The sequence below is a fragment of the Muntiacus reevesi genome, chromosome 2, assembly GCF_963930625.1.
Source record: "Muntiacus reevesi chromosome 2, mMunRee1.1, whole genome shotgun sequence".
NCBI classification, from domain to species: Eukaryota; Metazoa; Chordata; class Mammalia; order Artiodactyla; family Cervidae; genus Muntiacus; species Muntiacus reevesi.
In genome coordinates, this window is record NC_089250.1 from 183368492 (window position 1) to 183385431 (window position 16940).

The 16940-nt window shown below is 52.6% G+C and overlaps 1 protein-coding gene across 1 annotated transcript; it reads right to left on the reverse strand.

The window, feature by feature from the left end:
- Positions 1-408: 408 nt before the first annotated feature.
- On the reverse strand, positions 409-15116 carry C2H16orf89 (chromosome 2 C16orf89 homolog). The gene is made up of 8 exons (XM_065920284.1): positions 14909-15116; positions 11100-11249; positions 9797-9947; positions 7967-8084; positions 5533-5668; positions 4416-4520; positions 3714-3800; positions 409-1079 (listed from the first exon to the last, which is right to left on the reverse strand). Exons 1-8 carry the CDS (start codon positions 15114-15116, stop codon positions 949-951), a joined length of 1086 nt encoding a protein of 361 aa, XP_065776356.1. The 3' UTR covers positions 409-948.
- Positions 15117-16940: the final 1824 nt, after the last annotated feature.

A 16940-nucleotide genomic window follows, 5' to 3' on the forward strand; every position in this document is an offset into this window, starting at 1 on the left:
CTGTGTTAATTTTTTTAGAGGGGGCGGGGTTCTGGGATGGCAGGAACGTTTTACGTTGTTGTAATATTGAAGTCTACGGGAAAGTTGACAAAGTAGTGTAAAGAACCTCTGTGTACTTTTTACTTGTCTTTACCAATTGCTAACGTTTGCGCTTTATTCATAATACACATTTTTGGAACCATTTTAGCCAAGCTGTGGACATCATGAAGTGTAGACACTTTTATGTACCGCACCTTAACACTTCATGTATCCTCTGTGAGGATTTTCTTACATAAGCACGGGTCAAGTAAAATTAGGATGGTTCCTACCAATAAAATTCTATTAACTAATCCACAGGTCACATTCAAATATTAACAGTTGTCCACATAATGTCCTATATAGCTAGCCAAAGGCAACGTCCCGGGTTAGGTGGCCTTTTGGTGCCTCTGTGATGCACAAGCCATACAGGAGCCAGCACAAGTGTTCAGGTGCCAAAAATTCACCAGCAGACAAGTTGGTATGCTGCTAACTTGCCGGAAACCTTCTGTTCTCAATGAACCAGGAGTTGCAGGTGGCAGGCAGTCTTTGGCAAGTTTCTGACTTTTACTCTTCTCCCTACTTAGAAGTCTGTCGCTCTATTGCCAAGTTGTTATAAGTTCAATGTGCGTGCATGCGTGCTGTCACTTCAGTTGTTTCCGAATTGGAGCCCTAGAAGTCTGAAAGGCTGAGAACCAAGACCCAACGCCCAGCTCAACTGCACTCTACATTTATTCATCTGCTCTCACACCTGGGTCCATCCCGGCCCCACCTCCCCAGCCCAGCTCCCGGGGGCGAGGGGGACAGTGGTGACCCTGGGTTCTTTGCTTCAGCTGCTTCCGCCTTAGGATGTGACCTGCACCCCAGGACTTAAGAATAAGATGGACTAAAGGTGTGGGCTTCATCTTCCTGGTGGTGGCAGGCGTGAAACTGTCAGTGGCCGGCGGGCGGTGTTATTGTGGGTGGCCACAGCTTCCCCTCTGCTGGGGGGTATTCCGCCAGGACATAGAGGAAGCCACCCAGTGCTGCAACAGCCATGGCTGTGTTGTGGGAGGAGCAGCCGTCTGGGGAGACAGACAGAGGTCCCATTGTGAGTCCTGGGAGGGGGGCGCAGCAGGCAGCCACTGCTCCATTGTGAGGACTTCTCAGATATTCTCTCGGCCAGCCTGGTGTCCCCAGATCTCCCTTGCAGGGCTGGGCACCCACCTCCCAACCTCTGTGAATGCTGGCTGCTAAAGTCTCCCCTCTGGGAAGAAATGTCTTCAGCCATTTGGAACCTCCTCATCTGAGAGGTTATATCTTGTCTGGAAGACTTCCTTACATGGGCAGGGGTGACTCTATGTTGTGATTCATGCTCCAGAGCCCCTTCCTGGAGGCCACACCCTGGTCCAATTCTTTCCACCTTCCCCTATGCTCAGGACCTGCGTGAGACCTTCTAGAACAGCACCCAATGGCCCCATTTCACAGATGGGGAAACTGAGAGACTGGGAGGAGAACTGAGATCCCAACCCTGGAGACTCTATAGCTCATTTCTTCTACTTGACAGCCTCCCTCAGTCCTGCCTGGGGCCCACTTGGTCCCATGTTTGCCCAAACAGCAACCTGGGCCAGGAGCTCCTTTGACATCATTTATAATGTCCTCTTATTATGAGTCCTCTGAGCTCAAAATGAGCTGTCCACCTTTAGTTTCTGAGCGGGTTGGAGGGAGCCATGATTTTCCTTTCCTCTGGAGAAGGGAAGGCCCCTCCGAGGTAGCGATAATGCAAACTTCAAGGAGCCTAATTACTAACCCTGGCAATCCATGCTTACGGGCGACCTTCATAGGAAAAATGTGGGAAGCACGTTGCATGATGATCTGAAATTAACCCCCCAAAACCCCTATGAATGAGGTATGGCTTGGTTCCCATTTTACAGATGGTGAAACTGAGGCTCAGAGAGATTGAGCAACTCCCACAGCAAAGAAAGGCAGAAGCTGATTTGAACCCAGACAGTCTGACTTCGAATCCGGTGCCCTTAGTCAACAGGTATGCATGTCATAAATGAAAGAAGGAACATGCCTCTCCCAGCTTCCTGGGCTGCTGGTCAACCTGCAGGGGCCCCAGGAAGGACCTCAGGCTGTGAGATTTCTGCAGCTCCCTCTCCAGTCCTCAGGGCAGGTCTAGTTTCCAGGTGTCAGTCTCGAGGGAGCAGTCAGATCTCCGGAAGTGCACAGCGGGTCCCCTGCCACTGGCTACAGGCAGCCCCAGCCCCTGGGTCAGGCAGACCTTGCCAAGGCAGGGGGCCCTGGAGGTCTCCTGAGAACTCTCTCCCCACCCCGCCCAGCCTCTGGTGGCAGCTACGAAACAAACCCATCGTCACTCTCCTCTCTTGTTACTTGCAGGTAGATGATGAAGCCGTGGTGGGGTTCCTGGGGAGACGTTTAGTTGTTGGAATCATTCCCCAGTGTGTACTGGACATCTCCGTGCTGACCGGCTCACCTCCCTTCCTGCTCTTGCCTTGCAGTTATTTTAATTTTTATTAATAATCATAAAAGAAATCTTTTTTGTGCTCAGTGGCTTCAGTCATGTCCAACTCTTTGTGAGCCTATGGACTGTAGTCTGCTAGGCTCCTCTGTCCATCGGATTCTCCAGGCAAGCATGCTAGAGTGGCTTGCCATGCCCTCCTTCAGGGATCTTCCCAACCCAGGGATCTAACCTGCACCTCTTCTGTCTCCTGAATTGGCAGGCAGGTTCTCTACCACTAGCACCACCTGGAATGCATTAATAGTCATAGCCCGTTCTCTGTTTCTCTACACTGATGCACTGGCTACATAGCGAACTCATCTCAATTAGGACACATTTGGCAGGGAAGGGGGCGCTGTTCATAGTGGCTCCAGGGAAATTCTCTGGAGGTCCAGTGGGTTAGGACTCTAGGCTTTCACTGCCAGGAGCCCTGATTAGAGCCCTGGTCAGGGAACTAAGATCCCATAAGCCATGTGGCACAGCCAAAGAAAAAAAAAAAGAGCTCCAGGATGACATGTAAACTGGGAACACCAGGACTGTGCTTGTCCCTTGTCCACTGGCTCAAAGATCCCGCTTCTGCCCTTCTTTGCTCCAAATCCTAGTGCACCAACCCCTCCAAACTATTCAATACATTCACCAGACTGCCTTGCCCACCACAGGCAGGCACAGGTGGGATGAGGGGAGAAGCTGGGTGTCTCTCCCCCCCGCCCCCATCTTCTTTGCATCCAGCCTCCACAGGCTCCTCTCCTCCCACGGTCCCTCTAGCTCTGCCTCCAGGGAGGACGGGGGCGTCCTGCAGTGGCTAACCTCTGTGTTTTCTTACCTTTTCTGTTTTCAGCTCTTGCAGCATCTCTGAGATGAGTTCCCTATATTCAGTTCCCTCTGCTGAAGTTCCCAATTCAAGGTCTGTTTTCCTGACTAGACTTTGACCGAGGGGGTTACCTCAGTGACTTTCAGTGTGAAATACACTTAAACATCTCTTTTATGTTCCCTTCACTGAAGACAGCATCTCTGGACTCCCCACTTTCAAAGAGGAGGGCATCAGCGATTCCTACCCTTCCCTTCAGCTCCCAGACACAAAGACATTCCAGTCCGGCCCCTCAGTGATGCTGGGGGCCTGTTTTCCTTGAGGATGAGCTGTGTGTATCTTTTCTAGGCCCTCTTGACAAGAAGAAGGTCCCTTGGGTATTTTCATTACCTGCAAATTGTTTTTCTCGCCTCTTCACTCTTCTCAAAAAATGCTGTTGGTACTGAATGGCTTTAGGTAATTCTTCATCTTCAGCAGCTGGGAGAAGAGTACAAGGTGAACTTCTCAAGATGGATGTTTTTTTTTTTTTTTGTATTTCTGTTTTTCTTATTTTCAATTGGGGTATAATTGCTTTCCGATGTTGTGTTAGTTTAGGCTGTACAATGAGGCAATGGGTTTTAAACGTTACTGGCTGGGACTTCCCTGGTAGTCCAGTGGCTAAGACTTTGAGCTCCCAGTGCAGGGGGCCTGGGTTCCATCCCTGGTCAGGAAACTAGGTCCCACCTGCCACAACTTAAAAGATCTGCATACTGCAACTTAAGATCCCATGTGTGGCAAATAAGACCAGGTGCAGCTAAATAAATAAACTCTGAAATAGCTACTGGCTAAGACCCCTCCTCTTCACAACACCTCAAGCAACACAGGTCTCCTGAATCTGGAGGCACTACTGGAAGTTTCCACGAGCACCTGTCTGCTGCCACGTCCCCAACATGTGTGTGTCTGTGTGCACATGTGTGCATGGACAGGCATGGTGTATGTTGCACGTCCCTCTCCACACCCATAACACCACTGCATCCTTTCCCCACATGGCGTGGAAGCCCAGCACCCCCCTGCCCCATGCCCACTCCCAGTCAGGGAGGAAGTGCAGCTCACCTGGCTCCCCGAAGCATCCTTCCCGCGGCTTCTGCCAGCTGAGAATGGCCTGCAGCCACCGGAGCTTGTAGAAGTCGGAGAAGCCACTCATCCCACACAACACGACTGGAAGCAAAGACAGGGGACCCTCTGCAGGCCTGCCTCTCAGGCCCACCTCCTCCTCCTCCCCAAGGCCACCGTGGTGCCATCTGCTAGAGAGAAGCAGCACCAGGAAGTGGGCACTCAACACTGTGGCTGGGACTTCCCTGGTGGTGCAGTGGATTGGAGTCCGCCTGCCAATGCAGGGGACACCGGTTCAATCCCTGGTCCAGGAAGGGTCCACATGCCTCAGAGCAACTAAGGCTGTGTGCCACAACTGCTGAGCCTGGGCTCGAGAGCCTGCGAGCTGCAACTACTGAAGCCCGTCCCCAGAGCCTGTGCTCTGCAACGAGAGAAGCCACTGCAATGAGAAGCCTGCAAACTGCAATGAAGAGTAGCCCCAGCTGACTGCAACTAGAGAAAGCCCTTGCCAAAATTAAAAAAAAAATGAGTGAAGACCCAGTGGAGCCATAAAACAAAAATGAACAAACCCCACAGTGGCTGGAAGGAGGCAGCCCTGAGGACCTGCCTTAGTGAGCAGGGGCCCCCAGACCCGAGTCCTGCTTCCACTTAGGGCCTCAGTCAGGGCTGCTCAAGAGTCAGGGTCAGTACGGGGGCCTGGACACCCAAGCGAAGGAGCAGTCACCCAGGGATTCCTCTTTCAGTCTCCTCTCTCAGGCTTTAAGGGTCTGTTTGCCAGTCACCCAGTTGGTCAGTCTGTCCAGAGCTCCACCACTGGGTCAGCTTTTGGGGGGCAGGAAGCAGTCAAAAGAGTGGCAGAAAAAGTACAGAATGCGCACTTAAATTTGAGTTGCAAAAGAACGATGAATTTAAAAAAAAGTTAAGTATAGCCCAAGCAATGTTGGGGATATACTTATACCAAGAGTGTATTCATGGTTTATCTGAAGTCCAAATTTGCCTGGGCGTCCTGTATCTTCATTTGCTGAGCCTGGCAGCCCTATTGTGTTTCTCTGTGTGTGTTTGCCTGAAATCAGGGACACCCTGCAGCTCTGTTGCTAGAGTAGAATGCGGGGCCCACTGTTTTCCATGAAGACATCCCGGGTCGGGTAGGCATATCCGATGGCATCGGCTCTCCGGTTCAGGTCCATCATGTTGGCGCAGAAGACGTTCATGTAGTGCTGGCTCTGGCGGAACAGCCCTTTGGTGCATCCCCTCTGGGGGAACAGAGAGACAAGTCAGAGAGTGGGCAGCAGATGCACGCTCTGTTACAGGGAAATACCTGCTGTTCTGAAACGGTTTTGCAAGTGGCTGCCTTTGACAGCTGGAGAAGGAAATGGCAACCCATTCCAGTATTCTTGCCTAGAGAATCCTGTGAACAGAGGAGCCTGGTGGACTGCTGTCCATAGGGTCGCACAGAGTCGGATACGACTGAAGCGACTTAGCATGCATGCATGCCTTGGAGAAGGAAATGGCAGCCCACTGCAGTGTTCTTGCTTGGAGAATCCCAGGGATGGAGGAGCCTGGTGGGCTGCCATCTATGGGGTAGCCCATAGCCCACGACTGAAGCGACTCAGTAGCAGCAGCAGCAGCCTTTAACAGCAGATCTTTCTCCTTTTCTCCCCAAATTTCTTCCCCATCTGCGCTCCCAGTCCATGGGAGGCTTAGTCACCGGGGGACCAAGAGACCTGGGTTCAAGTTCCGGCTCAGCCACTTAGGAGCTGTGCGACCTCTACCACCTAAGTTAACCTATTATGAGCCTCAAGGGTCTTCATGGGGAGAAGAAAGTGATGCTGCTGGGAGCTGCACCAGAGGGGTGCTGGTGTGGGTGGGAGTGCCTGACACCAGGGGGCACTCTAAAGCTGTTAGCCGCTGTCACTGCAAGCTGATTCCAGCCTACCCAGGCAGCTACAGCGCTTCACAAGGGAAAAAAACTACCATATGGTCCAGCAATCCCGCTACTTGGGCATACACCCTGAGAAACCCACAATCTAAAAAATGCACATGTGCCCCAGCATTCACTGTAGCACTATTTACAATAGCCAGGACATGGAAGCAACCTAGGCATCCATCAACAGATGAAAGGGTGAAGAAGGTGTGGTAAAAATACACAGTGAAATATTACTCAGCCATCAAAAGGGAATGAACATGAGTCAGTTGTAGTGAGGTGGACGAACCTAGAGCCTGTTATACAGAGCGAAGTAAGTCAGAGAAAAACAAATATCATATATTAATGTATACATTTGGAAATCTAGAAAAATAACACTGATCAACCTGTTTGCAGGGCAGGAATAGAGATGCAGGCATAGAGAACGGATTTGTGTACTCAGCCGGGGAAGGAGAGGGTGAGACAAACTGAGAGAGTAGCATTTACATATATATGTTATCGTGTGTAAAATAAATAGCTGGTAGGAAGCTGTGTATAACATAGGGAGCCCAGTCTGGCATTCAGTGATGACCTAGAGGGGTGGGCTGGGGGGAGGGGAGGAAGGCTCAAGCGGGAGGGGACATTTATATATATATATAATTATGACTGATTTGTGTTGTTGTACAGCAGAAACCAACACAACATTGTAAAGCAATTATCCTCCAATTAAAAAAAAAAAAAAGAGCCTGGGCCGCAGATTGGTCTCACCACACGGAGAAAAGGACAGGTGATGAGAACAGGCTTTAAAAACTGCTATAGCAATATGTCAGACTAATTTTCTATCTGCTGAATCTAATAATCACAACAATTTTCCTTGTAATTAGGCTTTTATTGTATTTGCAAAGACACTGGGCTGTGACAATTTGCAAATAAATAATTTAAAAAATTATTAAAATCAACAAGTCCTTTCTTGATTAAGAATTTCTGGGCATTGAGTAACATTTTTGAATAGAGATAGCAAGCCCTGCTTTGTATATAAATAAATATATGTGTAAAATGAGTATTTAGCGAGAGTTCCCTGGCAGTCTAATGGTTAGGATTCTGTGATTTTACTGCTGTGACTGGGGCTCAGACCCTGGTCAGGGAACAGAGTTCCTGCAAGTCATGTGGTTAGGCCAAAATAAAATAAATTAAAATGAGTATTTAGCAAAATCTGAGTGCTTGGGGTTGAAAGAGTGTTGGGCACAGGGAGGTGATGGTGGGTCTCTTTTGGTCTTGGCTTGGTTTTCTGGAAGCAGCTAGTGACTGACTTTGTTCTAAGACCTTTACCATCTGTTGTTTACTGAGCTACTTCTGTGGCTCCTCTCCCAATCCCTCTCGGTTTCCCTGACGCCCTGTGATCCAGTTCAGCATGCAAAGCTCTTTGTCCAACAGAACCTCAACACTACCACCCCCAACCTCGCCACCACTTTGGTTGGATTTCACGGCTGATGAATGGCATGCTATTTCCCACTTCTGATGTCTGAAGCACAGGTTTAAAACCCACGTGTTTTCCTGGTGTGAACGTGCAAAACCACACTGTCAAGAGCGCCTTCCAGTCATTCTTTCTCCTCCTCCGGCTGTGGCTGGGCCCACACCGGGCACTTACCATTCTGGCCGAGAGGAAGAAGAGCAGCTGGTGGGACAGGCAGTAGCCAGAGCAGCCTGGCCTGGTCATGAAGGTCCTGCAGAAATTGGAGAGCCGGCAGGGCTGGCTGCTGTTTGTCCTGTGAGAGAAGTGGTTCCAGGCTGTTAAGAGTGTCCTAAATGAAGCCCGGGGGCCTGGAGCCTTCCTGGGTCCTGATTCCCCCTCTAGTTACTACAGCCCCCAGCAGGGTCAGGCCCGCAGCTGAGCCAGATAAACACGTGTCCTTTTCTGGACTGGCTGAATCGGTCCCTCCGTCACAGGGGAGGTGACGCTGGAGCTGTCCTAGGTTGGGGGAGGCACCAGGGGCTGTGACATCCCATTTCTCCGTGGGACTCCCCAGTACCATCTTTCTCAGAATTGCCCTAAACAGCAGACCCGGTCTGTCCCCCACACCCCCCGTGCCAGGCCTGCCCCACAGAAGGGATGGGGCAGGTCCCTCACTGCAGCAGAGCCCCTCTGCAAGCCCAACTGTGTCCTGGCCCAAACACCTCTCTGAAGGATGCTGAGACGGTGGGGGCCTGGGCACCTGCTGCCTCTTCTGCTCATGGGTTCCATGGGTCCCTGCACCTAGGACTGGCCCTGGAGGGTTTCCTGCAAGCCCACTGCACAGCAGGATAAAACGGTGAGCTCAAGAAGGTTGGGTCCTTCTTTCTGGGACTTACAGCCCTGTCCTGCTCTTTGGAACGGGTTCCCTTAGCCAGATGCAGTTCACATTTGTTCTGTGGCACCATGAAACAAGCGTGAACTGGACCTGGCTAGGAGAACTAGCCACCGTGGGAGGTCAGCTTCCTGCTATGGGGTCAAGGAAGGTTCTGGAAGCAGGATGCTGCAGCTGGCCTAAAGTGTGAGCAGTTACTTAAGCACAGGGGCTGGGGTGAGGCAAGGGGGAAGGGAAGAGATACCACAGAGGCGACTGCTGGGCATGGGCAAAGGCCTGCAGTGGGAGGGAACAGGTGCCTCTGAGGGTCTGAAAAGAGGCCACACGGGCTGGACCAGAGGAGCCTGGGGACCTGGGAGGGCAGAGGAAGGGCTAGTCGCTCAGTCATGTCCAACTCTCTGCAACCCCCATGGACTGTAGCCCGCCAGGCTCCTCTGTCCATGGGATTCTCCAGGCAAGAATACTGGAGTGGGTTGCCATTTCCTCCTCCTGGGGATCTTTCCAGCCCAGGGATTGAACCCGGGTCTCCTGCATTGCAGGCGGATTCTTTACCGTCTGAGCCACCAGGGGAGGGCAGAGGAGTCGAGGCTTTACCTGAGAACAAGGAAGTTTCACACTGAAGTGGGGTGTTCAGATGTGCTTTTTTGGAAAGATCCCTCCGGTGTGGGGAGATCAGTCAGTTGGGGGTTGCAGGGCATGAAGGTGGGTGTCTAGAGTGGGCCGGAAGCCTTTGATGGAGGCGGGGGCCGACTCAGAGATGGGGGTGGGACGAGGAACAGCTCTCAGGGGAGCTGGCACCTAGTTTTGCCCAAACCCCTGGGCTTTTGGGGGCTTCCCAGGTGGTGCTAATGGTAAAGAACCTGCAGAAGACATAAGAGACGCAAGTTCGATCCCTGGGTCAGGAAGATCCCTGGAGCAGAGCATGGCAATCCACTCCAGTGTTTCTGCCTGGAGAATTCCATGGACAGAGGAGCCTGGTGGGCTACAGTCCATGGGGTCACAGAGTCGGACACGACTGAAGTGACTTGGCACGGCACAGCACTGGGGCTTTGGGAAGCAAGTGGGACCGGAGGCCTGGCGGAAGGCAGGCGCCTTGGGGTCTTCAGGAAGTGAGGCAGGTCCAGGGGACCCACCCGGTTCCCAGCAGCTGCACCAGGCACAAGTCACTGAGCTCCTCTGAGAAGGAGTCCTCCTGCTCAAAAGCGGGGTAGACCATGGAGGCCTCGGTGCGGGTCCAGGCACGTGGGAGCTTCCAAAACCCAGGTTCGATGGTCAGCTGGAACTCTGGTGGAGAAGAGGGAGTGGGGGGAGACACAGGAGCAGTGAGCCATGCTATGGTTAACCAGCCCCCAGGCTCCTGTGGTTCTGAGCCCAGGAACTGGCTGTCCCTCCCCTGGCAGCCCTGACTGCACTCAGGTGCCTTCAGGGCTCTGAGCATTGCCTGAGGGTTGAGTACTGCATTTGAAATATTCAGAAAGCTCTTTATCTGAAAAAAAAAAAAAATCACTAGGAACTATGTTGGGACAGGCTCTGAATAAATCTACCGCACCCCATGGAAGCTTGGGACATTTAGACAGGGTTAGTTGCCTCCTTCGGTTCTGTTAGAACATGGAGCTCCTGCAGAACCAACCCCAGGATGAGCCAGGCTCATCCTAGGCTCATCCCAGCCACCCTGGGATGGTCTCAGGGACCAGGCCTGGGAGAGGGTGAGTTGTGTCTGACTCTTTGAGACCCCATGGACTGCAGCCAGCCAGGCTCCTCTGTCCATGGGATCTCTCGGGCAAGAATACTGGGGTGTGTTGCCATTTCCTTCTCCAGGGGAGAGGGTGGAGCACCCCACATACAGAGAAGCAGGCTGATGCTGGGGAGGGCTGGGGTCTCTCATGTTGTCTGGCCAGTTATCTCCCCACTTACCCTCATGGACCTGGGAGGGGAGCCTGGGAGGCAGGACTGGACCACACGGGGCTGGTTTATACCCCCCACTGCCCCCACCCAGGAACAACTCAGGCCAGGGCTTATTGGGTGGGGCCCCTTGGTAGGATGACTCCAGGCTGACAAGGAGACAGAGGCTCTGCATTCTAGGGCGAGAAGAAAGATAGTGGCAAGATGCTAATGTTTGCCATGCAAAGGGTCAGATTACCTTTTAGATCTCGACCCTCCCTCTCCTCTGGTCTGGGATGGTCCTTTGCCCCCAAGCCTGGACATGAGCTGAAAAAGTGAGGGAGAGCCACTCCCTACCTTCCACCTGCCCTCCGTGGGTGGGAGAGGCCATCTCAAGCTGAAGTCAAGGATGACCGAACACCCGCAGGGGCAGCTGGTTACAGGTCCTCCCAGGCCCTTCCTGACACCAACTGAAGCTGCAGCAGGTGGTTTCAGTGGGCGCCCCCAGAAGCTGTCTGTGCTCCTGAAGAAACGGGACTCCACCCACGCTCTTACCTCTCAGGTACTTGGGGTCACTCAGGTTGAGGTAGAAGATGGCATCGTGGAGGAGAGGAGCCAACTTCTCCACCAGCTTGCCCACACGCAGGCTGAGCGGCTGCAGCTGGGAGTCCCGCGCCCACTTCTCTTGAACGCCTTTGAGCTGCACTGCAAGGGGGAAGCAGAGTTCATTCATCCCAACACTGGACAAACCACGTGGACAGGAAAATATACCCCCAGTTATAATGCATACTGAGCTCTCTGCTTCTTCCAGCTCTTGAGGGAAAAATATTTGCTGAGTTTATTGGAAATTAGGCCTCTGGGGAGCTCAGCTGGGTACTGGCAGGGCGGGGAGTGGTGGTCAGAGTGAGGGAAGGTGGTGGCTAAGAGCTTGATTTCTGGAGGGGGCCAGGGTTCTGGTCCTGCCTCTAATGCTTTCTCACTGGGTGACCTGAGGAAGTCATTTAATTTCTCTCTGCTTCATTTTCTCCATCTGTAAAACGGGAGTCATGATATTCCTTACTTCTTGGAGGATGGTGTTATAAAGATTAAATGAGCAAATGCATTGCACTAGTGGTAAAGAACCTGCCTGCCAGTCCAGGAGACGTTAAGAAATGCGGGTTCGATCCCTGAGTTGGGAAGATCCCTTGTAGAAGGAAATGGCAACACTCTAGCATTCTTTCCTAGAAAATCCCATGGACAGAGGAGCCTGGTGGGCTGAGGTCCATGTGGTTGCAAAGAGTTGGACATGACCGAAGCAACTTAGTCCTAATGCATATAGAGGACTTGGTGCATTGTCCAGAGTGCAAAGAAAACACTTAATAATGTTTAGTGATTACTATTAGTTATAGAGACTTGGGCTTTGTGGTCCAGGAGGAAAAAATGAGGGAGAGACTCAGATTGCAGACTGGAAGGCTGCTGTGTACAATTGAGCAGGTTGTACACTGCACAAGGGCAACACACATTCCTATCACGGGTTTGTACATGTTTTAAGACAATTTTACAGCAGATGTCAGTCAAGTGACTCCAGAAAGGTGGTACCTTTTTCTAATTCTCACAGAGGTGCCCTGTGGACTAGCAGTGGCCCAGGAGGGGTGGGAGAGGATGGGGTGGGTGGAAGAGAAGGTCGTGGGGTAGCCAGAAAGAGAGGAGATGTGAGAGGGAGCATCAGTGCAGAGCTGAGAAGTGAGATGAGGTAGGGCAGCTGCTGTCAGGTAGGGCACTGCGTGGGGGAGAGTGGACGAGGTTTGAGGAGGGTGCTGAGCAAGTCTGGCAGGATGATGGGCTCTGTAACACCCCTCCCCCGACTCCGCTCCCTCTCTGAACTGGAACCAGGCAGTCTAGTCCTGAAGCCTTGTTCTAGATCGTTTGGCTGAACCTGTAGGTGGAGAGTCCCAGGAGGGTTGCTGATCATCAGAGAGACCAGGTGAGCCCAACCTGACCTCATGGTGATCCTAGGTCCTTGGGCTTGCTCCTGTTTCTCCCTGCATGTGTGGCAGCTGCTGCCGCATTCTGGAACCCCCTTGAGGCAGCTGGAAGCAGCTGGAGGGACCCTTTGCTCTCTTAGGTCAGTGTCTGCCTGTCCAGCCCCAAGCAGAGAGGACCCGGGAGATAATGGGCAATCTCTTCTTATTGGACCCCTCCCAGAATGTGAACCCTCCTCTCTCTCCCAGGAAGATTGAGAATGCAGGCAGGGTCCTTAGAAGGAGGGCTGTGGTAGCCAGCTCATTTTCCCATCCTTGTGGCCCCCTCGCCCTTGGGATGGGGCCAATCTGTGAAACCAACACAAAACGGGAAATGGTGACATGAGACTTCCAAGTGTGTGCTCAGTTGCTCAGTTGTCTTTGACTCTTTGCCAGGTTCCTCTGTCATGGGATTCTCCAGGCAAGAATACTGGAGTGGGTTGCCATGCCCTCCTCCAGGGGATCTTCCAGACCCAGGGATCAAACCTGCATCTCTTGCGTCTCCTGCATTGGCAGGTGGATTCTTGACCACTGAGCCACCTGGGGAGCCCCTGTGACTTCCAACATTAGGTTGTAAGAGACACCAAGGCTTCCGCCCGGCTCTCTCTTGGGTCACTTGCTCTGGGTGAAGCGGCTGTTGAGCTATGAGGATGCTCAAGCAGTCCCTGGAAGAGCCCACGTGGTGGGGAACAGGGGCCTCCAGCCGCCAGCCAGCGCCAACCAACCAGGCCTGTGGGTGAATGGGGCATCTCTGCCAGCACGAGGGAAGCCTCAGATGATCACAGTGCTGGCCACCATCTGGACGGGAACATCACGCGAGACCCTCAGTCAGACCCTCCCAGCCAAACTGCTCCTGGATTCCTGACGAACAGAAGCCAGGAGATAATTGTTGTTTCAAGCAGCCAAATCCTGGCGCAGTTTGTGCAGCAATAAGTTATTGCAGGGCTTCCCAGGTGGTGCTAGAGGTAAAGAATCCACCTGCCAATGCAGGAGATGCAGGTTCGATTCCTGGGTTGGGAACATCCCCTGTAGTAGGAAATGGTGACCCATTCCAGTATTCCTGCCTGGAGAATCCCATGGACAGAGGAGCCTGGTGGGTTACAGTCCATAGGGTTGCAAAGAGTTGGACACGACTGACGTGACTTAGGATGCACGCATGCCAATGCAGGGGACACCAGAGATGCAGGTTTGATCCCCAGGTTGGGAAAATCCCCTGGAGAAGGAAATGGCAACCCATTCCAGTACTTTTACTTGGGAAACTCCATGGATAGAGGAGACTGGTGGGCTGCAGTTCATAGGGTCACAGAGTCAGATAGGACTTAGTGACTAAACAACAACAAAGAGGAGTTATAAGATGGGACGAGGGTTACGTGAAGGAGACCTGCACCCCGATCCTGGCCTGGAGGGGAGGGGACCAGGGTCTTGAGAGTCTCCAGGATGCAGCCTCGGGGTGGGGGTCAGGGGCATGGGGAGGACACAAGGAAGCCAGAGGCAGTGAGGCCACAAGGACACAGTGCAGAAGGTCCCAGAGCCCCACCTCCTGCTGGGATCTGGAGTCTTGGTGTGTGAAAAGTTGTCGTGGCACAGAAGTGGGGCCAGCCAGAGCCCGGGATTTGTCGCTGGGGTCAGGGCAGGGCTCCCTGAAACCCTCAGTGAGTGTGGGGGGTGGCTACCTGTTTGCCTTGGCCTGTCTCCAGCCCCCTCCTCGGGGATCTTATATCCTTCAAAGCTGAACAAACACTTGGCTCTTTTCTCGGAGCCTTCAGGCGGCTCTGGCTGGATGTAGGGGGAGCCAGGGCGGGCACACTCATGGGCACACTCCCTCTGCTAGCCTCGGTCCTGGCATGACTGGAGGGGGTGTGCTTAATAGCCCAGTTGTGACCCCAAATACTGTAGCCTGCCAGAGTCCTATGTCTACAGGGTTTTCCAGGCAAGAATATTGGAGTGGGTTGCCACTTCCTACTCTAGGGGATCTTCCCGACCCAGGGACCAAACCCACGTCTCCTGTGTCTCCTGCATTGGCAGGTGGGTTCTTTACCTGCTGAGCCATCGGGAAGCCCTGGCAAGTCAGGAGGGAGGGATTGACAAATGAATCATTTCCTCCCTGGAAAATAATAATTTCCAAATCTTTTCTTGAGTGGCTTCTGAATCCTTCCTGCTTCTAAAAAGAAAAAAGTAATTGATCACAGAGGGTCTGTAGATACCCTTAAAGGGGCCAGCCACCCTCTGCCCCTCTTTCCTTATAGTCAGAGCATCATATTTGGGGACCAGAAGGTGGGCTGGTCCCGGGGTGCAGAGTGGGCAGGTGACAGGCTGAGAACTGTCTTCTCGGTGGCCAGTCCAGGGCAACCAGAGAGCACCCACCTTCTAGCATCCGGAACCCCACCACGCCGTCCAGGTTGATTTCGGGCAGCCTCTTCTTCAGGAAGGACGTGGCTCTGTCCAGCGCGGAGAGGATGAAGCCTGTGATGGTGGCCTTGCCCTCTGGGGTGTCTGGCGGTGGCAGCCAGGAGGGCTGCAGTGGCAGGGCCACCAGCAGCAAGAGCAGGAGCAGGAGCCCTGGGCTGGACATGGCTGGTCTTCTGAGAGAGGCTGCTGGAGCGCTTCAGCCCCGGGCCGGCCCGCCCCATGCGCCCGCCTCCCACCTCCTCCCTCTCCACCCGCAGAGAAGTAGAGGAGTGGCCGGGTGGGGCTGATCCTGCAGCCTGGAATGGCCTGGGCAGAGGGTTTGGAAAGGGCGTCTGCCAGGGACGGATTGTGGGGATGGGGGTGGGGTGGGTTGGGGTAGGGGAGGCAGGGGTCAGTCTCACAGTCAGGCCAGCCAGCCCTGCACATGGAGCCAGCTGGCTGCAGGCTGGGGAGAGGGGCCATCCTTTCCTTCTCACCCCTGACTCTCTAGGTCCACTGGTTACATCTCTGATCGAGCAACTGCAAAGTTGGTTTGGCTTTATTTTGCTTTGTTTGAAATAAGTTTGAAATGAAAAGATGTTTGCCCCTTGGACGGAAAGTCAATTCTTTGCAACCCCGTGGACTGTAGCCCGCCAGGCTACATGAGATTTTCCAGGGAAGAATACTGGGGTATGTTGCCATTTTCTTCTCCAGGAGATCTTCCCCACCCAGGGATGGAACCCGGGTCTTTTACATGTTCTGCAATGGCAGTCAGGTTCTTTAACACTAGTGCCACCCAGGAATCCCTGACAAACCTAGACAGTGTATTAAAAAGCAGAGACATCACTTTGCTGACAAAGTGATGAATATAGTCAAAGCTATGGTTTTCCTGGTAGTCATGTACAGATGTGAGAGTTGGACCATAAAGAAAGCTGAGTGCTGAAGAATTGATGCTTTCCAACTGTGGTGTTGAAGAAGACTCTCGAGAGTTCTTTGGATTGAAAGGAGATCAAACCAGTCAATCCTAAAGGAAATCAACCCTGAATATTTATCGGAAGGACTGATGCAGAAGCTGAAGCTCCAATACTTTGGCCACCTGATGTGAAGAACTGACTCATTGGAAAAGACTCTGATGCTGGGAAAGACTGAAGGTAGGAGGAGAAGAGGGTGACAGAGGATGAGATGGTTAGATGGCATCATTGACTCAATGGACATGAGTTTGAGCAAACTCTGGGAGATAGTGAAGGACAGGGAAGGATAGTGCTGCAGTCCATGGGGTCACAAACAGTTAGACAAGACAGAGCCACTGAGCACTCACACATCACATATTTATTGACTTCTTTGGCTGTTCCAGGTCTTAGTTGTGGCACGTGGGCTCTAGTTCTCTGACCATGGATCGAACCCAGGCCCCCGGCATTGGGAACACACGAGTCTTAGTCATTGGACCATCAGCGAGGTCCCTATATCTGTGCTTCATGTAGAGAAAGCTTAAAAAAAAAAAAAAAGTGTAAGTATTTCTTTATTCCTCAAGAACCAGTATTTCCTCCCTTGGGTGTGCCATTGAGCACAACTATTCCGGGAGAAGCTTGTCACCATTATCACCTGTTAATCCTTACAACAAACTCCTGATGTGGGTGTTATCCTTGTCCTCTTTTAATCCGTAAAGTCTGAGGCTCTGGGGGGTAAATGACTTATTACGACCCACTGTCTCACAGCTAGGGTGGTACAGGGGTTCACACTGGAGTTCCCGTAACCACTGGGAAATCCTGCCAGGGTCCAGCCTTGGTATCTGGAAGGGAAACAATACTCTCTTGATCTATGGAAAGATTGAATTTCACGTGTCATGTCGGCCAAGTGGGCAAGCAGGACAAGCAGGCCTGGCTGGTGTGGCATCTTGTTCCTCTCTCCCTAGAGAAACGATCCCAACGCCTTCCCCAATGGGGGGTTTCATCTTCCAGGACAAGGCATTTGCCAGGGTGCCTGGTCCTTAACCTCTTAGATCATCAGA

What these genes read in the sequence shown, in the direction of transcription:
- C2H16orf89 (XM_065920284.1), bottom strand. Translation starts at nt 15,116, where the DNA reads ATGTCCAGCCCAGGGCTCCTGCTCCTGCTCTTGCTGCTGGTGGCCCTG. An exon ending in TGACCCCAAGTACCTGAGAG is followed by an intron (nt 9,948 to 11,099) that starts GTAAGAGCGTGG and finishes CTTCTCCACCAG; the next exon opens with AGTTCCAGCTGACCATCGAA. An exon ending in AGGATGCTTCGGGGAGCCAG is followed by an intron (nt 3,801 to 4,415) that starts GTGAGCTGCACT and finishes CTCTTCTCCCAG; the next exon opens with CTGCTGAAGATGAAGAATTA.